Source organism: Haplochromis burtoni, unplaced genomic scaffold (assembly GCF_018398535.1).
Source record: "Haplochromis burtoni strain Fernald_Lab_line unplaced genomic scaffold, NCSU_Asbu1 Contig_1770, whole genome shotgun sequence".
In the NCBI taxonomy this organism is placed as follows: Eukaryota; Metazoa; Chordata; class Actinopteri; order Cichliformes; family Cichlidae; genus Haplochromis; species Haplochromis burtoni.
The window spans coordinates 1-23,325 of record NW_024584131.1 but is presented as its reverse complement, the minus strand read 5'-3'; the positions used below and the strand labels follow the sequence as shown (position 1 = coordinate 23,325).

At 47.7% G+C, this 23,325-nt stretch overlaps 3 protein-coding genes across 8 annotated transcripts; 1 reads left to right on the top strand and 2 right to left on the bottom strand.

Moving 5' to 3' along the window:
* Positions 1–729: 729 nt before the first annotated feature.
* LOC102290917 (E3 ubiquitin-protein ligase RNF31) lies at positions 730–7,404 on the top strand (the record flags this gene model as incomplete). The annotated part of the gene is given in 15 exon segments (XM_042217280.1): positions 730–795; positions 884–1,050; positions 1,241–1,365; positions 1,443–1,660; positions 1,737–2,134; positions 2,216–2,398; positions 2,468–2,566; positions 3,569–3,658; positions 3,737–3,839; positions 5,882–6,000; positions 6,191–6,304; positions 6,385–6,451; positions 6,523–6,616; positions 6,694–6,862; positions 6,962–7,404. Coding segments are annotated over 15 exon segments (2,174 nt in total), but the record flags the coding sequence as incomplete, so codon positions are not given.
* A 429-nt stretch (positions 7,405–7,833) lies between these two features.
* On the bottom strand, positions 7,834–13,401 carry impa1 (inositol monophosphatase 1). Of its 6 annotated transcripts, XM_014331253.2 has the most exons (10): positions 12,790–13,058; positions 12,630–12,700; positions 11,779–11,858; positions 11,208–11,341; positions 10,891–10,995; positions 9,347–9,392; positions 8,530–8,638; positions 8,331–8,439; positions 8,109–8,260; positions 7,834–8,039 (listed from the first exon to the last, which is right to left on the bottom strand). In XM_014331253.2, the coding sequence occupies exons 3-10, from the start codon at positions 11,839–11,841 to the stop codon at positions 7,909–7,911; spliced, it is 849 nt and encodes a 282-aa protein (XP_014186739.1). In that variant the 5' UTR covers positions 11,842–11,858; positions 12,630–12,700; positions 12,790–13,058; the 3' UTR covers positions 7,834–7,908. The 6 variants fall into 6 exon arrangements, with proteins under 6 accessions (XP_014186739.1, XP_005952596.1, XP_005952598.1 ...); XM_005952534.3 differs by lacking the exons at positions 12,630–12,700; positions 12,790–13,058 and adding an exon at positions 13,289–13,401; XM_005952536.3 differs by lacking the exons at positions 12,630–12,700; positions 12,790–13,058 and adding an exon at positions 13,076–13,279.
* A 6,710-nt stretch (positions 13,402–20,111) lies between these two features.
* LOC102292383 (inositol monophosphatase 1) lies at positions 20,112–22,666 on the bottom strand. The gene is made up of 8 exons (XM_005952539.2): positions 22,500–22,666; positions 22,079–22,212; positions 21,768–21,872; positions 21,486–21,531; positions 21,308–21,416; positions 21,118–21,226; positions 20,464–20,615; positions 20,112–20,387 (listed from the first exon to the last, which is right to left on the bottom strand). The coding sequence occupies exons 1-8, from the start codon at positions 22,557–22,559 to the stop codon at positions 20,239–20,241; spliced, it is 864 nt and encodes a 287-aa protein (XP_005952601.1). The 5' UTR covers positions 22,560–22,666; the 3' UTR covers positions 20,112–20,238.
* Between the last annotated feature and the right edge of the window lie 659 nt (positions 22,667–23,325).

Below are 23,325 nucleotides of genomic sequence, written 5' to 3'. Positions count from 1 at the left end.
TATATATATATATATATATATATATATATATGTGTATGTGTATGTGTATATATGTATGGTGAAAAACTTTCCTCCTGAATTGAAACATATCTCAGCCAAAACACAGGAGCAAATAAAACACTGAAATAAACCAAAAAATTGACATTTTGAAGTTACCTGAGAGACTTGTATATCATGTTTAACCTGAGTAGTGAAAGACCACGGGGTGGGGAACGATGTGCCGGGAGTCCGCTGTTCTCGCCGGCTCTAGTGATCCTCGACCTCGCTGTCTGCTATGGAGCTGGCGGGTCACAGACGTCTCCGAAACGTCGCACGTTCGGAAATATGATATCTTGATAAACCGAGCAGATATGTGAAGTTCACACAGCTACATTCTCGCCTGAAAATAACTTAAAAGTTTATTTCGTGACCCAGAAAGAGGAATATTTAAAAGTTTTTAGCCGCGCTCGTCCACCATTGCCGCGTTTCAGTTTTGGACGAAATGCATTCTGGGATATTTAGCTGTACCAAGTCCACACAAGTCACCACCGATGCACGCTCGATAAAACGGGCGGAGCGAGAACACATCCGGGACTTTTTCGCGTTGTCGGCTTGATGCGTACTTTAAATAGGAACAGTACTTGGTCTCCGACTGATGACGTATCACGAGTACGCACAAGTACGCATATTGAGACTTGGCTTGGTAAATCAGGGCGATTTCCTGTTTCAGAATAAGAGTTTGTGTTTCAGGTTTCCCAAATAAACAAAAGAAGAAGTTGTTGTTTCTCGCCGGGACACTTCCTGTTCAGTACGAAGGTGAGCCTCCGAGCTGTCGGCCATGTTGTCTGTTTACTGTTTGTAGTGACATCATGAAGGTCAAGCTGGCGCTTTGGTTTTTATACAGGAAGTGAGTATAATATCCCAGTATGCATCTGGCTCCACGAGACGCACCCATCATCGAGGCCTCGCTGTTATGTTTGCCCATCGGTCTCCATGGTGATAAACCCGACCTGTCCCTGCGTGGACGCTGCCGGGAACATCAGGCTGGACGCTCTCACAAACTGGGCTGAGGTAAGATGTACTGAGCATGCTCAGTGGGGCTGAGTCAGCTGGCTCAGTGGACAGGTCTGACCCAACAGAAAACTAACTATTAGTGAATATATACCTGAAAACACATGTTTAAGAAGGTGGAGCCTCCACACAGGCAGAGGGTGGAGCTAAAACACACTCTAAACATTATGTTTATGCCACTTATTGCTAGGGCGTGTCCAACCTGTCACTACTCGTGTCAGAGATGAGGCGGGCCTTCCAGAAGGATACCCCCCTTTATAGCAGGTGCCCTGTGCAAACTTCGCCCCCTGCAGGTGAACAGGTGTCAGCTGACAGGTCAGTTCCTCACTGTGTGTTCAGTCAGTGTTTCGGTTACGTAGATGGACTGACGAGAGTGGTTTCTCCTTCTGCAGCCTCCAAAGTCCCCTGCACAACTGCACCTCCTCCTCCCCGCAGGGTCGCCAACTTTCTGAAGTCACCTTCCAAAGTCCCGCCCACTCCAGCCAGCGTGAGCAGAGTGGGGAGGTGAGGGCAGCGAGGTCATACACCGATGAACTGCTGGGGATTGACTTCAGTGCTCTGCCTCTCACCTCCAACCGCCACACCAACCCCTTCCTAAACTCCTCCTCAGGTAAGTCTCAGAAAACACGAACAAGCTCCAGGTGAACATGAGAAAAGTTGAACCCACCTGGTTCTGGTTCCTGCAGGTACAGAACCCCTCAGCAGGATGATGGGTGAGCTGAGGCTAGATGGAGACTCGTCTGCACGATCTGTCCAATCAGAAGCAGAGCGACGCCGTCCAGTTACGGGACGGCCATCCGCCGCAGCACCCGAGCTACAGCATCCTCAGAGATCTCAGTTACAAGCGGACCAGGTGAGCCAGACTCTGGCGTCTCGGCAGCTTCTCCAGTCTGTGTCCCGGATGGCGGCGCGGCTCCCTCCGGACCAGGCGGCGGTTTTTCTGTCTCTGATGGCGATGGAGGGGCGGAGCTTCAGTCTGGCTGATGTCTTGGAGGCGGTCCAGATCAACAGAGACTTCGCATCAGCTCTCAGGTTCCTGAGCCACAGCTGCCCCATCTGTCAAGAGCAGGTGTCTTTCAGCAAGGTGAGCCACAGGTTTGAACCGGCCAATCAGAGCACGCGCAGCCGGCTGATGTTCTTCTTCTCTCTCTGTGTTTCCCCGCAGATCATCACAATGACGCACTGCTCCTGCTTCCTGTGTCAGACGTGCTTCAAGATGTTCTTCACAACGGCCATTAAGGAGCGCAATGTCGATCAGCTGGTCTGCCCTCAGTGTGGCCGACCGGAGGTCAGAGGTCAGGGCGGGCTGGAAGAGTCCATGGACTACTTCAACCTGCTGGATACACAGGTGAGGTGCGTTCCGGCCTAGTTTGCGTGGCGATGACCAGTTCTGACACGTGTCTGTTTGTCGGTGTAGATCCGCCACTTTCTGCCTGCCGACGTCCACGAGCTGTTCCAGAGGAAACTCAGAGACCGAGCTCTGCAGGAGATGCCCAACTTCTGCTGGTGTGCTCACGTAAGAACCCGAACGATCTGAGCCTCGCAGTCCAGAAGCTCACAGAAGCAAGAAATGAATACCGCTGCTAGTATCGATACAAACTGTGATCATCTGCTGCGTGACGTTCTGTCCTCAGACCCGTTGTGGGATACTTTTTGTCTCTGCAGCGTGGCTGTCAGAGCCTGTCCTGAGCCATGACTTCATGACAAATAAAATCTTAACCATTAGAACAGCGGTCTCCAACCTTTTTTGTGCCACGGACCGGTTTATGCCCGACAATATTTTCACGGACCGGCCTTTAAGGTGTCGCGGATAAATACTACAAAATAAAACCAGTACCGGTACCGAAAAAAAGAAGATTTATTCATAACACACGTGAAAAGACCCAGGAAAACTGAGTTAACGATAAAAACGATAACAAAATAACGCTGAAAACCGATAAAAACCCTGAAAACCACACATTTCACACCTGAGCCTCAACTCTCGCGGCCCGGTACCAAACGACTCGACAGGCCTACTTGTTGTTCCTAGAGTATTTAAAAGTAGAATGGGAGGCAGAGCCTTCAGTTTTCAGGCCCCTCTTCTGTGGAACCAGCTTCCAGTTTGGATTCAGGAGACAGACACTATCTCTACTTTCAAGATTAGGCTTCAAACTTTCCTTTTTGCTAAAGCATACACCCAGTGCATCATGGGAAACCCCCAGCAGCCTAGACCTATAGCAGCATAAATAAGGGAGGCTTCAGGGTCACCTGATCCAACCCTGGGTGTTTCTTCTTCACTCACATGTGTTTATACACCCTTCTGTATTTAATCATTAGTGATTATTCATCTCTGGCTCTTCCTCCCCCGACCCCCAACCAAGCCCCTGAGCTCTGCCGGAGGTTTCTTCCTGTTATAAGGGAGTTTTGCCTTCCCGCTGTCGCTGAGTGCTTGTTCATTTGTTGGGTTTCTTTGTATTACTGTGGGCCGTTGACCTTACAGAATAAACCTTGTTGAGACGACTGTTGTTTGGTGTTTCAGTGTTCATTCGGGATGCTGCACGAGGCCCAGCGCCTCAGGATGGACTGTCCAAGCTGTAAGAAGAGCACCTGTTCTCAGTGCAGATCACCTGTAAGACACTCTCTCACGCACACACACAGGTGAACCAGCCTCAGATCGGGTCCTGACCACAGTCCCTGTGTTCTGCAGTGGTCCCCCGAGCATCAGGGTCTGTCCTGTGAGCAGTTCCAAGTGTGGCAGCAGCAGAACCAGCCGGACCCTCACAGCACCTCCCAGCTGTACAGCAGCATCGGTATGAACCCAGAACCAGGTCCAGGAGACTCTGAGGGCCTCCTGCAGGACCTGAACCTAATGTTTCACCCCATCACTCAGGTGGTTATAAGCAAGCAGGTAGAAGTGGAAGCAGTCAGCATGTGACTGAAGGCTTTTTTACTCTTGCTGTTTACAAACTAACACACGAGGCCTTCAATCACCGAAAGCGTGACGCTGAGAGGACTTGACCCAGTCCAGTCAACGATCGGCGTGGGTGTTCTCGCCAAAAAAACCAGAAAGCAATGCCTGGGGGCTCTGAGCTGACATGCCGGGACCTGGTCTGTCCTGGTCTCCAGCTGTTCCATTAACGTTTAGCATCCACGAACAGAGGACATGGTGGCTGCTCAGGCGGTAGAGCAGGTCATCCAGTGACTGAATGGTGGTGGTTTGATTCCTGGCTTTCCCGTAGTCTGCATGCCAAATATCCTTGGACACCATGTTGCTCTGCGACGCATCCATCGGAGAGTGAATGTGATGCATGTTAGACGCTAACGCTAACAGCTCAGAAAAAGTGCTTGTGTGAATGAAGTATAAGAACATCCGTTTACAAACTGTCCAAATGTTGATTGTGTCCTTCTGGACGTTTCCACCATCAGGTGACTTCTTCAGTGTCAGCTGACTGCAGGTTTCAAGGTTCAAGGTTCTTTATTTGTCACATGCATAGTTATACAAGTATAACACAGAGTGAAATGTAGCCTGACACGCTCCTCGGGGGGGTGTAGAGGAAGAACACACACACACACACACACACACACACACACACACACACACACACACACACACACACACACACTGGGTGAATGTGCAGTAGTAGCAGCAAGCAGGTGAATTCTGTACATTAATATGAATAGATATCTGACTATTTTACAGGATAGACAATATAAACATATTTAAAATTAAAGGAATTGAAATGTACATTGTGCCTTGGTTTAGTGTCAGTCAATTATAGATGATGTGAGAGGGCGGGTGTGTGTGTTTAGGGCACGGATGGCTTGGGGATAGAAGCTCCTCTTGAGTCTCTCTGTCCTTGCCCGGAAGATGCTGAACCTTCTACCAGATTGCAGAAGTTGGAACAGTTTGTTGCCAGGATGGGACGGGTCCTTCAGTATCTGCTCTAGTCCGGCATCTCCTGGTGTAGGTGTCCTGAAGCGGGGGGAGAGCAATCCTGCAGCAGCGTTCTGCTGTACGGATCACTCTCTGGAGAGCTTTTTGGTCCTTCACACAGCTGTTCCCGAACCACGATGTCATGTTCTGTGTGAGGATGCTCTCCACAGCGCCTGTATAGAAAATCCTGAGGATCTTTGGAGAGACCCTGAACTTCCTCAGTTGTCGTAGGTGATACAGGCGCTGCCTAGCCTTTTTGGTCTGGACCTGAATGTGGGCAGCCCATGTCAGGTCTGAGGAGATGTGGACACCAAGATACTTGAAGGACTGCACCCTCTCCACTGGAGCTCCATTGATGATAATGGGCTTGTAGTCTCTGTGCTGACCCCTTCTGAAGTCCACCACCAGCTCCTTGGTCTTGCTGACGTTCAGCTGGAGGTGGTTGTCCTGGCACCACGATGCCAGATTCTTCACTTCATCCATGTAGGCCGCCTCATCGTTGTTGGAGATGGCACCCAACACCACTGTGTCGTCAGCAAACTTCACAATGGTGTTGGAGCCATGGGTGGCCACACAGTCTGAAGTGTAGACTTCAGACTTATATTAAATATATTATATTTACATAATGGCTGAAACCAGCCCACTGAATGACCAGTGGGCTGTGAGGTCAGTTTATGATCATTAATATGCAGATTGCCACGCCCACTGATCAAAGAGTCCCATTCAACGAGAGTTGGCTGCATTCACAGCATTGTAGGTAGGATGGTGGCCCCCCTCCTCAACTCCGAGATGGCCTTACGTCTTTTCACTCGACTCCTCGCTCAAACCAGCGATTTCCCCACCTGGACGAATGAGGTTTAGTCGCACTAAGGCTCAGCCTGGTCCGTCCTGGTCTAACGTTTCCCTCTGTGTCCTCAGAGTGTCCAAACTGCCAGCTGGTCTTCAGCCTGTCCAAAGGGGGGTGTCTCCACTTCACCTGCAGTCAGTGCGGTCATCAGTTCTGCGGCGGCTGCAGTCAGCACTTCGTTCTGGGCTCGGTGAGTTCCAGCTGTGCTGTGTGTAACTGGAGCTCCAGGTGTTTGGTCAGAGAGAGATGGATTGTGGGTAACGAGTGTAAGACGACTGAAAGTTGTTCCTTGGTTTCATATTTACATCGTTATCAAATGAGCCAATCAAACGAGACAGGTGTGTTAGAGACTTGACACCTGTGTTGTTTAACCTCTGCAGGCCTGTGGCTTCTCTGCAGACTGTACGAGCAAAGGTCTTCATGCTCACCACCCCAGAGACTGCCTGTACTACCTGAGGGACTGGAGCCTGACCCGCCTCCACCTGCTGCTGCAGGTGAGAGCCAGCAGATCAACTGAGGTGTTCCCAGCTGTTCTGTGATCAGTACTTTACAGGTGTGCTGTCTCCTGTCTCAGCATTACAGAGTGTCTCCCTCCTGGTTGGAACCGCCCAAGGTCAGCTCACCTGACACCGCTCTGCCAGGTGAGACCTCTACCTGTCTACCTGGCATCTCCTTTGTCCTAGAGTCACTGACAGGTGTGTTCCCGTTCCAGCATCCTGTCCAGTGCTGGAGCTGAGAGACGATGGCAGCCAGAGGGAGGAGCCCTGTGGTCGACCTGCGTTACCTGAACACCGAGGATACTGCCAGTAAGACCACAGCTCCCAGTAAAGATGTTCTGCCAGATGTGCGTGGTCTTAGAGGCTCTGCCCCTTTCTCCTGACAGGTCACACTATAAGGAGCGTTTGGTGGAGCTGATTAACCGTTACCGTGCTGACCCAGCGGTCCTCTTCAGTCTGGCAGAAATAAAGGCGGAGCTTCAGCGTTGGCATGTTACCGTTCCGACCAGAAAACCCGAGGAGCCAGAGCCACTCTACACTCATCGCCTCCGCATGGTCAGTGACATCACCAGATGGTGTTGTTCGTCATCAACAATGACGTCTGAGATTTATTTTGAAAGTCTGATGTGCTGTTTCAACCATGTTTCTTTTCAGCCAATCACAGTGCAGAATTCTGTCTCTCTGCAGACGCTGACCAATTGCACTCCTCTCAGGAAACAGCGCTGCTCTCCGGTTAAACGCATTAACAACCTCTGTCCTCTGCCCGTCACCGTGCCTGCTGGAGCCCCGCCCCCTCATGTGCTGCTAAGCGATTGACTCCACCCACTCCTAAAGTATGACCTCCCACTACACCCATCAGTTGTTATGACAGGGCGGCCCTGTGTTTTGATTGGCTCAGCACAAATATACTAATTAGGGACCAAATATGAGCAGCCAATCAGAGTTCAGCTAACAAGCTAACGATGGAAGCTGCCAGTTTTAGCATCTGTTAGCATGTCTTGAGCAGACTTCAGGAGGCGGAGTTTGAGCATCCTGTTTTTGTTCGCTGCACTTTACCTGTTTAACCAAGTTTAATGAATAAATGCTGTCCTAACACACCTCGGCGTCCTGTCTTCCGTTTCCATGGGAAGTTGAGTTTTAACATTAAAAAAAAAAAAAAATTTTGTTTGAACATTTTTATAGATATTTTTATAGAGAACAGAACATGCTGGAGTTTTCTGCCCCAACTCAGCAGGAGCAGATAAACGGGGAGCCAAGGTCGTAGCTTAGGCGCCGTGTGAGAGAAAAGCATGTGAATGTTTAGGCTTTTATGATAAGGTGGGGGCACCAGTCAATGCTCCACCATTTTGAGATCTGAGGCTGTCTGCATACAGTGTCCATCTCCCACGCGTGTGTTCATTAAAATCATCGTTTGACTCAACCCGGCCGGACCAGTGTTGTTATTGTGGTTTTTTTCTCTTGTCTCCATCCCCAGTATTTTGAACCTTAACAATGGTGACCTGCCGTCAGTCACACAAACACGCGGGTGCTTTCATAGAAAACTTTTATTTAAACTTTCCAAACAGGAAGGTGTGCTCCTTCTCACACCTGTCAGTGTGTGTTTAGCTCTTCTTCGGTGGTGTGGCGTCGTCTCTGGGCAGACTGAAGGGGACGATCGCTTTGACGAGTCGCTCTGTAATTGTTTTGCTATTAGCGGCGATGATCCTCCTGGACATCAGGTCCACGTCGCCACCTGAACACGGAGACACCGTTAGCTGGAAACACCTGAGCAGGGAAATGTGCTGTTGATGGGTTAGCTTACCATCAACGTCCATCAGCACGCCGCCAGCCTCGGACACGATCAACGACGCGGCAGCCACGTCCCAAACGTGGATCCCCATCTCGTAGTACGCCTCCACACAGCCCGACGCCACCAGACACATGTTGATGGCGGCGGAACCCGCCCCGCGCACCCTGAGACGGATGGACACGTCAGCTATGGGAAAACAAGCGTGCAGTGATGTCAGCGTGGCGGCAGCCTTACCCGTGAACGGGGAGGCAGAGGATGTTTCGGAGGCTTTGGAAGATTTTATCAACAACGTCGGCGTCTCTGTCCGATCCAAACTCCGTGGCCACCATCGCCTGTTCCACGGCTGATGACACACAGATAAACAAACAGGTGACCGACCGCCCGCATAAGTGATGTCACTGATTTATTGGTTATCGATTCGCTGAGCGCTGACCTTCCTGCCGGGACACCTGCAGCGGCTCGCCGTTACAGAATGCTCCCTTTCCCCGCCTCGCCGTGAACATCTTGTCCTCCACACAGCTGAAGACAACGCCAAACTCCACCTGAGGGAGGGGAAGAAGAGTAGAGGCCGCTGTGAGGTCAACAGGTGAGGTCGTTCATGCTCATCCTCAGGTGGCTTGAACACCTGAAGCTGTGTGATGTCAAACGAGGCGCACACCTTTGACGCTGCGTTTTCTCCGTGTTCCTCGTGCACATGTAAACGCAAAATCTGAGTTTTTGAAAATGTCCACCCTGGCAGGAGTTTTTAAAAAACTCAGTTTTCAGTGACCGAAAACGCCGTTTACGTGTGGACGAAAGGTGCAAACGCATAGAAAAATCTGCGTTTTCAAAAATACCCGTGTACGTGTGGACGTAGCCTGAGACTCACTGTGGCTCAGGCGAGAGCGTAAAGTGGATCAAAGACGAGGCAGGAGGTTCCCGTTGAAACCTTTACTGGGACAAAGTCATCAAAGCATCAACAAACTGCAGAAAAGCTGCTCCATCCACTGCCGTCTGTTTTACAGAGAAACGTCTGATTCACCTTTAAACAGAGGCTGGCGGCAGCGTCTGTGTTACATGGAAGCAGCACACAGGTGCGTCAGAGGCGGGGTTAGCGGCCCCGTTTTCACTTTTCAGTATTTATTGCTGCTCATTAATAAGACAGAAGGATTTCTTATCTGATTAATCGACTACTAAAGTCAGGGCTGCAGCCCTGTGATGTCGCTGCTGATGTCAAAGGTCAGGAGGTTGGTGCTGATGTGGACTCAGACCTGTTTGTTGATGGCGAATCCGATGGAAATGGCAACAAAAGGAAACCTGTGAAAGTGAAACAGACACAGGAAGTTAACGTGTTGGCACCGTCATACGTGTTCCTGCAGAGCAGGGCTGTTTACCTGTTAGGTCACCACGGTAACCAGTGCCCATCAGCGTTTTAAATGAGCTGATTCAGTGTGCCGAACACCAAGCCAAACAGGAAGTCATCTGCTTCAAAGTAAAGGTTCATCCTAACATTCACGCTGGTCACATCATCGATCTACCCGCTGAGGGACGGCTCGAGCTGAACATTGATCATCTTTCATCGATCTCTCAGTGACTCGCTGATCGATTCCCTCTGAGTCAGTTGGACCAAATAAACCTCAGATCTGGAGGTAATCGATCAGAAGAGCCGTAGACCCCGCCTCACTCTCTGAGTAGAGCAGGGCGATATGGCCAAAAATATTTATCACCATATACATTTTAAAATTTGCGATAAGGATATAACTGACGATATAATTGACACGAGACAAAATACTTTACAACTCCACAACTTTATTAGTGCAAAAAACCATCAATGTATTTTCACTTCAACAAGCAGCTGTTTTATCTGCATTAACGTTATATAAAAATGTAACAGTGCAAACTCCTCGCTGACAGTTTAACCAAAAAGCATTTCCAGTGGAAACTGGCCGACGCATCCTCAGCATAACCATGTATAACATCCACAACACTTAAAAAGAGGTCATACACACACAATACGGTAACAGTATGTTGAAGCACAGCACGTATCACTCCGCGAGGCTCCGCCTACGATAGCAGTTGTTGTGCCAAACTCGGTATCCCCGACAGAATTTGTTTCCCCTGTGCTGGGAGCAGGAAGTACTGATGTTTTCATTTTGTGAAAAATTAGTATCGTTACATTACCATTCAGTTTGAGGGTTACAACAGAAAATGATATATTTATTGCTCACGGGGAATCAGATGGGATTATTTTAATAAACCATTAACATTTTGGCTGATAACTATTTTTATTCTCCTGTAACTTTACTATATAAAGAGCTAAATCCTCCAAAGTTTCACGAGTAATGCGTCATAATAAGAAGTGTTTGTGAACGAAAAATCAGCAATGTGGGATACTGTTTGTCCGTGAGTTACACAGGGGGAACAAATTGTGGCAGGATCAGCCTGATATTATTTGTATCCCACTATAACTTCGTTGTATAAAGAGCTAACATCTCAAAAATGTCAGGAGTATCAACAAAATCAACAATGTGGGATACTGTTTGTCCGTGATTTGGACAGTCCAGCGTGTGCTCCCGACGCAGGGGAAACAAATTCTGTCGGGGATACCGAGTTTGGCACGACACCGGCATGTGCGTATGAAAAGAAAGGCACTGCGCATGCGCGTTTTACCCATATTATATCGCCATATTTCATTTTCCTATCGTTGCCCGACATTACACCGGTGCTACCGTGAACAGTATGGCCCAGCACTATCTCTGAGCGCCCACAGGAAACAAAGAAGCTGCAATGATGATGTCAGAGAGTGCAAACTCACGCGTGAACGAAGTTGGTCGTGCCATCGATGGGGTCGATGATCCAGGTGGGCGAGTCAGAGAGGACGCAGGGCTCACCTGCAGCCACTGACTCCTCCCCTATGAACCTGAATCGCACAGAACAGGTGAAGCCGTTACACGCTGAACGAGGAAGAGCCACGAGACGGCAGCCAGAGATGTTCCAACAGGTCATCTCTGCTACTCCTCAGCAACACACAGCTGGATCCCTGAACATCTGGATCTGATCATAACGCTTATCTTTGTAAACTGATGATCAATAATCCGACTGGACATGCACAGAGGGGGTGGAGCTTCATACCTGTGGGTGGGGAACTTTTCCTTCACTGACTGGATGATGAGCTGCTCCACCTTCTGGTCGGTCTGCGTCACTAAATCCACCACCGAACTCTTCGTCATCACTGCCCTGTCGCCACGCAGAGCGTCACACACCACCTGATCAATGCACCAATAACTGATCAATATTTACTCCTGATCAATGCACTGATAGCTTATCAATCAGAAGCTGATCAGCCAATAGTTTCAGTTACTAAGTCTGTCATCTGGGGTTAACCTGAGATTTCAAGATAAAAGCCTTTGTTTCCTCTTTGCGCTCAGAACGTTTCAGAGAAGAAGAAGAAAGTGACTCCACCCCCTCTGTTTTGGAGCGTGCTCAGTAAGTGAAGAAATGGCAGGAAGCGGATTCTGCAGTCGTGACGGCCGTGCGGCTCACTGTCAAGCAGTCGTCAGCTGACCCTGAAGGTCACATGGGCGAGTGACGTTCAGGTGAAAAGAATGAACTTCCTGAGACTCCTCTGTTTCATAATGAAATCACCTGTAGGCCCTGACAGGTGAGTCTCAGGTGGGAAAGAAAAAGGAAGATGACGACTGACCTCTCCAGCTTTTCGTGCCACGGCGACAGCGTGGTCCATGGCGTTCTGCCAGGGGTCAGCCATGTTGGAGGAGGAACTTCCTGTGGAAAGAGGAAAGACTGCGTGAGGTGTGTTCCAATATTCCACTTTGATCAGGAAGGTTCCTCACTGACATACGCTTCAGTTGTCCATACACTAGGGGAAGCAGCTTCAATGCTTCCTTTATGACCTCCTTTAGCAGAGGAGACACTGGACCGTCTTTATGAAAAGGGAGGAGAAAATGGCGTCCCATAATTCGTTGTCCATCCGACCATTCATGAAAACATAATCGCAGTAACCAAAGCGGAGCAGATCATGTAAATGTCCATTCTAAGTGTTTTTTCTTTTCATTCAGAACCTGTATATATATTTATTTACAGCTTTAATCAGCAGCAGTGAAACTCACAGCTGAACCCTGAGCGTCACATGAAGAGCAGAACGCTGTATGAGCGCAACATTATGATCTATACGAACTGATCAAAGTGTGCTTGTATGATCAGTGATCGTTAGTAATGTCCAGTGTTGGGAAGGTTACTTTTAAAATGTATTCCACTACAGATTACAGATTACATTCTCAGCACTGCTGAGAAACAGAAGCTGAGTTCACTTCATTTCTGCTGTTTCATGGAAACAGTTACTGAGGACCAATAAGTGGGCTCGCCTCTGAACGCTCAGCGTGACACTGATGAAGAGTTTTAGGACACAGCCAAAGTTTTAGTAATATCATCATTTTAGTAGGATTGCAGTAAATGTTCCTCCTCCTTTAAAACACCAAAAAGATATGCTTTACAGACTGTTATCGTTTCTATGACCTCCATAAAACAAGAACACACCCTGTGGTGAAGCTAGACCAGCCTTTTGTAGTTTGTCTTCTGCACATTGTAGTTTCAACACGCCAGACTTCCTGTTAAAGAGACACCAGTGTAAGGTTGTTCCAGTTCTAAGTGCACGCCTCTTCCCTTTTCCTGAGTCGTCAACAGTTCTCCTTCTCACCTTTGACCTCAGTGACGTTTTCATCGAGGTCAAGGAAGAGCGTCAGGAATAGGAGACTTCTGGAATGCACCAGGAATGCCCAGAGTCCTCATCATAAGAACCACATCAGTAATCAATAGCATCAATCTGGGAGGTGATGGATCGATAATCCAGTAACACCAATCCTGACCTATCACAGCGGGTCCTGAATTGACCACAGGTGACCGCTAAGTGGCTGTCTCAGCGCGTCCTCTCATCGAGTTTACGGCCACTAACCGAGTATATACTGATTATCAATGAGCGTTACCTGGTGGCACGTGACGAAGTGTCAAGCGCGCCGACACCTTTCCGTGCGCGTGCCCACCGGCACTGCCGCGCCGTATGAAATCAGCTGATTTCTGAACGGAAGTACTACGCCGCTGATTCCCGCCACAAATTCCAAAACCGGAAGTAAGGCGGCGGATCAACGAGACGTTTCGAAAACAAGTAAAGAGGAACAGCGCGAACCCTGAAAACGCACCTGAGGCTCTCGAGGTCGGTCTGAAGGTAATCCGTAACGGGTTAGCAGCGTCACTTTCGGGTTTCTTCTTCTACGTTCTACGACTGAGCGCTGCCGCCTCCTACTGGACATTGACTGTCACAACAACAACAACACTAGAAAAGGTTGCATTTCCTGCGAAAATGCAGTGTGAACGCCGTGTAGTGGAATCTGAAAACAGCAGGACAGCTATCTGTTGAAAACAGGTGTAGAAGCTGAACTCTGCTTTATTTGAAAGACTACACTGAAGAGTGTCAAGAAAGCAGATTACATGCAAGCAGGGGAGATGTCCAGCATCTGTCCCATGTAGTGCTCGAACCCTTGCCACCAGATCTCACAGCAGCTGCGCATCCCACTGCGCCAAACCAGTTCTGGTCCCAAACAAAGATGTGATGAGAGGAAAAAAACGTGCACTGTGCAGAAGAAGCTAAATTGTGCAGAAAAGAGGTGAAAATGCTGAATGTTCAGCAAAAAAGAGATAAGGAACCTGAAAATTGTGCTAAAAAGAGGTGAATCAGCAGACTTTCTGCTGAAAAGAGGAAAAGAAGCTGAAGTTTGTGCTAAAAACAGCTTAAGAAGCTGGAATTTGTGCTGAAAAGTAGTGAAAAACTGAAAATTTTGCTAAAAAGAGGTGAAAAAGCTGAAATTTGTGTGGAAAAGTTTAAACAGTTGAAGTGTTAACTGAAGAAAATGTTGCCATAAGCGGGATTCGAACCCGCGCCTCCTACTTTGAGAACGGCTGCTCATCTCACTGAGCTAAAACACGGCTCAGCCCGGCGAGCAAAACTAGTGATCACACTGATAATGTGGTACCTGTCAGCAAAATGGGCCAAAAAATGGCATAGAAAGCTGAATATCTCAAAAAGTATAAAAGTTATCATCACCAAAAGATATAGCAGTGGAAAGCAGAAATAGCAGAACAGTTTAAAGTTTGAATGGTGAAAATTGACTGAAAACTGAGGGAGTAGTTAAACGGCAAAGAAACGGAGCAACTAGAATAATAAAGGATAAAGAATAAAGAGAAACAGGAACTCAACAGTGTGCCTTTGAGGCATCCACACAAATACACCACTAAAGCCTACTACTACCTACTGGCGTGGCACGGTTTTCAGGGTTTTGCATTAGGTCATAGTACCTGGTACTTTTACGGTACCTGCACAGCCGTAGCTCCGTACTTTATTTCAAACACAGAACATTACAGATCAAAGATCTTGTACATATCCAGATAAGCAGTTAGAATCACAATCAGCATACTTTGTTAATCCCTCAGGAAATGATGTGGTTTACAGTTGCTCCAGTACAGTAACAGAAACAGACTATTTAACAATACAATATGTTACAGATTTAAGAAAAAGCACAATATATACAAATCACTCAATAATAAATAACAAATCAAATCACTTTTATTGTCACATCACATGTGCAGGTACACTGGTACAGCACATGCAAGTGAAATTCTTGTGTGCGAGCTTCACAAGCAACAGAGGTGTGCAAAATACAATAACGTAAGAACAAGCAAATATAAGAATGGCTAAATCTAAGAGTAATAAATATATGTACAATATAAGAGTGTATGCATTACTAAATGTTAATATTAAATGTGTGTGTGTGTGTGTACACATATTTTACAAATTAAATAGAGTAAACAATAAATAAAATATATAAAATAAAATATACAGAGTTGAGACATGTGCAAAACAGTGGCATTACTGTACAGTGTGGAGTGCATTGTGTTGAAGTTCCAGTAGTGAAGCTGAGGTGTCTATGACGTGTTCAGCAGTCTGATGGCCTGGTGGAAAGAAGCTGTCTCTCAGTCTGCTGGTACGGGACCGGATGCTGCAGAACCTCCTTCCTGATGGAAGCAGTCTGAACAGTTTATGGCTGGGGTGACTGGAGTCCTTGATGATCCTCCCCGCTTTCCTCAGGCACCGCTTCCTGTAGATGTCTTGGAGGGAGGGAAGCTCACCTCCAATTATCCGTTCAGAGCACCGCACTACTCGCTGGAGAGCTTTGCAGTTGTAGGCGGTGCTGTTGCCATACCAGGTGGTGATGCATCCAGTGAGGATGCTCTCAATGGCACAGTGATAGAAGGTCCTGAGGATGCGGGGGCTCATGCCGAATCTTTTCAGTCTCCTGAGAAAGAAGAGGCGCTGCTGCGCCTTCTTCACTGTTTTGTTTGTGTGTACTGACCACGTAAGATCCTCAGCCAGATGTACTCCAAGGAACCGGAAGCTGCTCACTCTCTCCACAGCAGCGCCGTTGATGGTGATGGGGGTGTGTACTTCTCTGCACCTCCGGAAGTCCACTATCAACTCCTTTGTCTTTGCGACGTTGAGGGTGAGATGGTTGTCTTGACACCAGTGGGTCAGGGCGCTGACCTCCTCCCTGTAAGCCGTCTCATCACCGTTGGTGATAAGACCCACCACTGTAGTGTCGTCCGCAAACTTCACAATGATGTTGGAGTTGTTAGTGGCTGTGCAGTCGTAGGTGTAGAGTGAGTACAGGAGAGGGCTCAGTACATCAAGGATTGACAGAGGTGATTATAAATAAGCATCAAGAACACTGACAGGAATATTACAGTAAAATAGAAAAGAGCGTGTGGAAAAGGCTGTAACTATTGCAGTGTTCACAGTGTGTTAGATGGAGGAGTTGCACAGGGACATGGCCATGGGCAGGAACGACTTCCTGTGACATTCCATGGTGCATTATGGGTATCTCTGTGAGCGTGCTCCTGTGGCTGACCAGCATGTCATGGAGTGTGTGGGAGGTATTCGCCAGCATCACCTTTATCTTGGACAGCATCCACCTCTCCGACACCACCCTGAGAGAGTCCAGCTCCAGGCAGGTGACATTAAAGATGATATGACACTGATATGAGAAATAAAGGTAAGGGAATGATGTAAAGTAACGCTCTTCGTGGTCACACTCATGAATGTTGTATTTGCTTAGTGGAGGAAAAAAGACAAACATAAACAAGTAAAATAAAATAATTCTATGCAAAGAGCAGTTTACAGCAGGGTTGTTTCGCACTAGGGGGCGATAACAGACTAGAGAAAGAGGCTTCTACAGCTTTAATTGCCTTCAGGTTTTGTGATGGTTGAACACACTGAATGTGCTGTTTGAATTCATCTTTAGAGAACATAATGCAGGGTTAGTGCCTCTGAATGTACACTTATGTATATAAAACTTGGCCATAATCAGGTCAGTTATATTTACTGTGTCAGGCTTCTTTTGTAGATCTGTAGTTTTCTGTAAGATGTCCTTCCAAAATAAAGACTTCAGCACTTTGTTCACACTTGTTAATATTCAGATCTAAGCCAGAAGCTCCAGAGAACGCTTTCACTGACTCCAGAGCTGCAACATTTGGTTTTTGTTCTTCAGAATAAGGGTTAGGGTAGTACCACCAGCCAGCTGAGTGATGATCAGACTTCTGTCCAGCAGAGAAATACATTGAATTTTACTGGATCTAATATGGTCCACTAAGAGTTGGGCAACTAGTAAAAAGAGGTACGGAGAAACAGGCCATCCTTGCCTGATGCCTGTCGACAGATCAGATCTAGGACAGGTTCCACCAGCTAGTGTCACTGAGCTGTTAGCGTTTCTGTAGTCTCTCTGCGGATGAAGTCACTTCCAAAGCCAAGTTTATGTCAGGACTGTGAACTGGTGTTCCACAAAAACCTCAAATAACACGACTCCATTGTCATCAAAAAGTTGACAGTAGTCTAAAATGTCCAGCACTGATCTGATATTGTTGGTTATGTCTGTTAGCCACAAACCTGATTGTGTTCATCTATGAGGGAGCTCGGGACCATTTTGAGCCTCTTTGCTAAAATTAGAGCAAACGTCTTGTAATCATTACTAAGCAGACAAATAGGCGCCAATTATCTCGAAGTAAACGATCTTTATTGGGTTTGCGAATGAGAGGGCAGTCCCAACGCGGGCCCAGCTCAGCAGCAAAAACCTGATAAAACTGCAGATAGACCGTCTGTTCCTGGTGATTTGTTATTTTTGAGAAGATTCATCTTCAAAGCTCCCATCGCTTTCTGACAGGTCGTCTAATTTAATTTGAAGATTTGCCAATTCCATTTCTTCTTCCTCTAATAAAGTTTCTGGTCTTTTATTGGAAATAGTGAAAATATTTGCTACAATATTAGCCTCTTAGGCTTTCCTTGAACTTTTTAACAACCATGTTTCAAATTTACAAAGTTATCAGTTCCTTCTAAAATCAGTATCCTTTGTCCAGAACGTGGAGATCAAGTCTTTTATTTCTGTCTGAAACTGATTATTGTTTAATAGTGAGCTATTGAGTTTCCAGTAACCAGAGTTAGTAGCAGGTTCAGAGATGGTGGATATGTTTATTTTAATTGATATAACTTTGTGATCAGTAAATGGTGCAGGGCAGTGATTCTTAACCATGGATGGGCCGCCAGCCACACCGTGAGTTTAGTTTTACACCTGTGGACCGCGTGATATCATAAGTTATTAATCAAAGACACCGGGGACTACTCTCACCCATGAAAATCTCAGTTACAATACAGCTCCCCACTGCTTGGTGAGAGGTGTTTAATCAGCTCAATAAGCAAGCAGAAGAAGACGCTGTCTGCCATTTACAGTTAGATATAGAGAAGTTCTTAAAACAAAAGATGAAGATGAGCTGCCGTATCACAGACAGGGCCTGAGACATACAGCATCGGTTTCTGGGAAGAATAAAAAGAGTCCATTTGTCTCTTTGCAACTAGGCGAGTCCACTGATGTCACCATTGCTGCTGGTTTCTGTTCATTATTGCTGGGACAGCAGTTTGCATGAAGACTGGCTGTTTTGGAGAGCTACCAACACTCAGGATGTTTCACTGAGAATGACCTGGACTGGCAGAACTGGTGTGCAGTGATGCTGCAGCTTCAATGACTGGCAGCTGTCAGGGCGTCATTATGCTGATTCTTGATCGTGCACCAGAAGCTAGAAATGATGTGACCAGAGTTCCACGAGATGATGGAAGTGAAAACAATCAACTTCATTGAAAACAATGCTGTGAACTCCAGATGTTTTGTGAGGACATGGAAGCAGATCATGTCCAGCTGCTCTACCACAGTGAGGTGAGATGGGACAGGACTGGTCCTCAAGCGTTTGTTTGAACTGAGGAACGAGGTCTTCTCTTATCACACGGAGAAAAGAAAAGAAAACAAAGAAGAAAGGAGTCTCCTCTTAGACATTATCATGCCAACTCAAAGGTCACAGCTGAGCTTGTCTACCTCTGTGACGTTTTCTCACTGCTCAACATCTCACTTCAAGAGAGAAACTTGCTTTGTGGACTAAGAGGGCCCAGGAGAAAACGATGGACATCTTTCCACTTTTGTCCCACACCTCAGAAAACTCCCCTCAGGTGAAGGTCAGTGACTCAGCCTGTCAGCACCTTTCACAACTGACAGAGTCATTTGATAATCCCTGACAAGGGCATGTGTGGATTTATGGACCCATTTTCTGTGAATACCACGGAAAATGATGTTGCTTTGCCCTCACATCTGGAATCCCAGCTTCGGGAAGTTTCCACCGACAGCACTCTAAAGTTGCAGTGGGGCAAACTGGACCTGGGCTGGAGTCCTGTCTCAAAGGAGTACCCATGTCTGGCACTGAGAGCTGTTGATCGCCTTTTCCCATTCACAACTACACATCTGTGTGAATCAGGATTTTCCATTTAATTCAGTTTTATTTACACAGCGCCAAATCACAACAGCAGTCACCTCAAGGTGCTTTATATTGTAAGGTAGACCCTAGAATAATACATACAGAGAAAAACCAAACAATCATATCACCCCCTGTGAGCAAGCACTTTGGTGACAGTGGGAAGGAAAAACTCCCTTAAACAGGACGAAACCTCCGGTTCAGGGAGGGGCGGGGCCATCTGCTGTGATTGGTTGGGGTGAGAGAAGGAAGACAGGATAAAGACATGCTGTGGAAGAGAGACAGGTTCCATCCTCGACCGTATCGCTCCACGTCAGACACGGTTCGCCACTTTAATGGCCGACTCTGAACCAGTATCAAGAAGGTTAACTCCCTAGCATCGCTCAGCATTTTCAAGCCTGATTGGTGGAGGTGATAACAATGATGCTGGTGGTGATGAAGGTGATTACAGGCATCCTGCTTAAACTGTGAAACAAACAGTGAATGAAGCATATTTGTTTGTTACCCACAGCAACAGGTGATCAGGATAAGAGCCAGTTCAGAGCGCACAGGTGCATCTACTCTGCTGCTTTTACTGAACTGTAAACATTGTAATGTACATAAATCTGGAGTGCCTCTACTGTAAAGTCTCTGTGTCACCTACAGGAAACTACTGCGCGTCTGTTTTAGAGAGTTTGGACCTTGAAAGGCCCCATGAATACACCGTCACAGATGAAGCAGGCTTTAAACTGGCGAGGGGAAGGCGGAGACGCTGCAGCATAACAGCGGGGTTCTCCTCACGCTTCTGTGGCACACAGGATGTGAACAGCTGGATCACATTCCCAGGGAAGATGTTGCCTGATGTGGATGAGGTGTTCCGACATGACGCTGCAGAATTACCCTCAGCAACTCACAGCGATGTGCTTTCCACGGAGATTTCATTGTGCTGATTTCAGCACTGGCATATCAGTTTGCTAAACACACTTTCAATAAAAACTTCCTGTTAACAACGGCTTTCGCCTTCCGTTTTAAGCTCCGCCTTCCGTCTGATGATCGGCCTGAGCAAGTCTGACATCACCACGGTCATCTGAGAGCTCACACTTGTTTAGTCTAAATCAGTCGTGTGTTCAGAAGGTTTAAGCTCACCAATCAAGAACAGGAACGTTTGCACGCAGATTTTTATTGGTTCATTGATCACAGAAGTGTCACTAATCGCTTTCAATACGTTATCGTCTGCAGCAGCACACTTCCTGTCAGCTGACCTACAGTCTGGTCACACCGGTCGCCCCACACACACACCCCTGTGTTGGTCATCATCGTCACGGCTACAGGGGAACGGCCGGATCACCTGAGCAATGCGACTGGCTACGGCGGCGGAACTGGCAGCGATGACTCTTCGGGACATCATGTCAAACTCTGAGCCTGAGGACACACGGACCAATTAGACGACGCCTCGCAGCTAAAAAAGGTGACACGACATCATGCGGCAGATACAGACCGTCTGTATCTTTGACAACTCCTCCAGCTTCCCGGACAATGATGGCGGAGGCAGCGATGTCCCAGCAGTGCATCCCAATGTGATAGTAGGCGTCGGCACCGCCTGTCGCCACCTGACACATGTCAACCGCTGCTGTGCCCAGTGCACGCACTCTGAAACACGCAAGCAACAACACGTCAACACAAACGCGAAAAAACAACAAAGTTAAAAATGCAGAAAGAGCTGTGGTCTCTTCCAGGCTCGTTCAAAGAGGAAAGTAGGTCGGTACATGTGTGCCAACAGGTCAGAGAGCATGCAAAGGTCATGTGACCTTCACATCTTTTAAGAAAGCTTTGGGTGTGAAGCCCACAGGAAGGTCGGTTGGACCTGAACACCACACCAACCCTGAGACCGACCTCTGACCTCTCAGCTATTGCTGCACTTCGAGCTGCTCTGCGATGGATCCAATCAGTGATCAATGAAGCGCTCTGAATCCTGATTTTGTTTCTTCTTAATTTCATTGGTGTGCTGATTCAAACTTTATTTATACAGCACACCAATGAAATTAAGAAGAAACAAAATCAGGATTCAAACCTCAGAGTCAATGCAGGTGCACTGAGCATGCTCAAAAAGCAGGGCCAGGGGGGGCAGGGGGGCCCGGGGGCAGGGCCTTACCCGTGCACAGGAAGCTTCAGCAGTCTGAAGATGTTGGATGTCACGGTGGACAACGCAAGGTCATCACGCTCTGCCCCAATCTCTGTCACCACCACACACTGGCTGATATCTGATTGAGACAAAGGTCAGCGTGAAGCCGGATCCACCTTAAATGCACGCCACACAAGCATGGTGTCCTGTGTGATGTCACCTTCCTGTCCAGAGACGTGCAGCGGCTCTCCGTTCAGGAATGCCCCTCTTCCTCTTTGAGCGTGGAACAGTTTGTCATCAACACAGCTGTACACGATCCCGAACTCCGTCTGAGAACAGCAGTACGAGTCAGTCAGACCACTCTGACCCCGACCCCGGAGACCGATGGCTCAGCCTACCTGCTTGTTGACAGTGAAGGCGATGGAGATGGCAACAAACGGGAACCTGATGAAAGACAGCAAAGGATCTGTCAGCGCAGTGCTTCCCAAAGCGGGGGGGGTGTAAGAATTTAAAATAAAGGGGGGCCTTGGGAAGCACTGCTCTAACCTCTGTTACCTCGCGTTCTCCGAGGGCAACGACGGTCCTAAGACTTCATGTTTTCAGGTTCTCAAACCTTTGTGGGGTTTTAAACTGGGGACACCGTATGTGTGCGAGTTCATAATGTGGGCGGAGCCACTCACCTGTGGACAAAGTTCACGGTCCCATCAATAGGGTCAATGATCCAGGTGGGGAGATCGGTCAGCTCTACACGCTCACCTGCAGCCACAGACTCCTCCCCGATGAACCTGAGGTCACAGGTGTAATATCATCTACCTGCTAACTTCCTGCCCGCCGTCACTAGGCAGACTTTAAAACAGTTTACAACCTGGGTGTCCAATCTGAATCCAGTTTGTGTAACGGGTCCCTCCCCAGAGTTCATGCTGGATTCATTAGTCGACTGTGACACAATGAAGCAAAATAAAGACAGTGTGACAGTAGAACTCAATAGAACCTGTGCTGAGGATACTGGCTCCTGATGGCAGATAAGATGATCGTCTCAACTCGTTGGTCCGTTTCTGTCACCAGGTCAGCCGGAGAGCTTTTGAGCTTCACTTCCTTCTCCTGTTGGAACGCTGTCAGCACCACCTGGTGGCAAAGACGCAGGTAAAGGCACACAAACGTTTGTGTGCGCGCGTGTCCGTTCATGCACGTGTCTGTGTGCGCGCCTGTGTGTGTAAACTCTGCTCCGTGACATTCCTGAATGTTCCTAGGAAACCTGACCGCTTGCTGAACCTCAGTGTCATCATCACCTGTAGCTGATTGGACGGCTGCTCAATCAGGATTCACACCAGAAGCACCTGTTACAATTAAAAACGCCACACCATGACCTGTGACCTCAGTGCTGTGTTGTGATTGGCTGCTGTGTCACTTACCTTACTGGCCTGTTTGGCAATGGAGATGCCGAAATTCAGACAGTCGGTCCAGTCGGCCATTGTGAGCGAGCGGTGTTGGCGAGGAGGAGGAGCAACACTGAGGACACGAAGAGAAGGAGAGAAAGCAATGAAACCAGAGAGAAAAGAACAAATCAAAAGATGAAAGAAAGAAGAGACTGAAACACAGGAGGAGCAGCAGGAGCAGTGTTCACACCTGTGACATGAAGAAGAAAACTGTTGCAAACACCTCAGCTTTTTCCTGTTTTATGCTACAAACAGCCAATCAGAGCTCACCTCCCACCACCTGCAGTACAGCTGACCAATGCTAGCTCTGCTAGGAGCACCAGGCTCCTCCCCTTCATATCAACCTCATGCACTAACACTGAGCGTGCTCAGAATCAGCATCAGGAACAGAGTACAGCACACTGTGGCTGTGTCCCAATTCAGGGTCTGCACGCTTGAAGTACGCATTTTAAGTGCGGTTACGTCACCGCCACGCGACGACGGCTGTCCCAATTCGAAGTGTGCTTCAAATGCATACTCCAAATCCGCCGTCGATTTCCCCAAATATCAAGCGTGGTCCGGTGCACGCTTCATGGTCCCATATATCCCACAATTCTTAGCGCGGCGGTGGGTGTGGATAATTTTGCGCAAAATACGGCAGAAGGGAGCGGCCAGAGGTTTTTTTTTTCCCAAACTTTATTAAACTTATAAAGCGAACAGTCAGTCATTCCAGTTCAGTTTGTACAGTAGACATACAAGGCAAATAAGAGTAACAATATACAGTACAATGAAATAAGAAGGGTAAATAAATAAAGGAGAAAAA

What these genes read in the sequence shown, in the direction of transcription:
- LOC102292383 (XM_005952539.2), bottom strand. Translation starts at nt 22,559, where the DNA reads ATGGCCGACTGGACCGACTGTCTGAATTTCGGCATCTCCATTGCCAAA. An exon ending in AGCCAGTATCCTCAGCACAG is followed by an intron (nt 21,873 to 22,078) that starts GTTCTATTGAGT and finishes CTGTGACCTCAG; the next exon opens with GTTCATCGGGGAGGAGTCTG. An exon ending in GCACGTCTCTGGACAGGAAG is followed by an intron (nt 21,227 to 21,307) that starts GTGACATCACAC and finishes TGTCTCAATCAG; the next exon opens with ATATCAGCCAGTGTGTGGTG.
- impa1 (XM_005952534.3), bottom strand. Translation starts at nt 11,841, where the DNA reads ATGGCTGACCCCTGGCAGAACGCCATGGACCACGCTGTCGCCGTGGCA. An exon ending in TGGCACGAAAAGCTGGAGAG is followed by an intron (nt 11,342 to 11,778) that starts GTCAGTCGTCAT and finishes TGCATTGATCAG; the next exon opens with GTGGTGTGTGACGCTCTGCG. An exon ending in CTCTGCCTCCCCGTTCACGG is followed by an intron (nt 8,261 to 8,330) that starts GTAAGGCTGCCG and finishes CATCCGTCTCAG; the next exon opens with GGTGCGCGGGGCGGGTTCCG.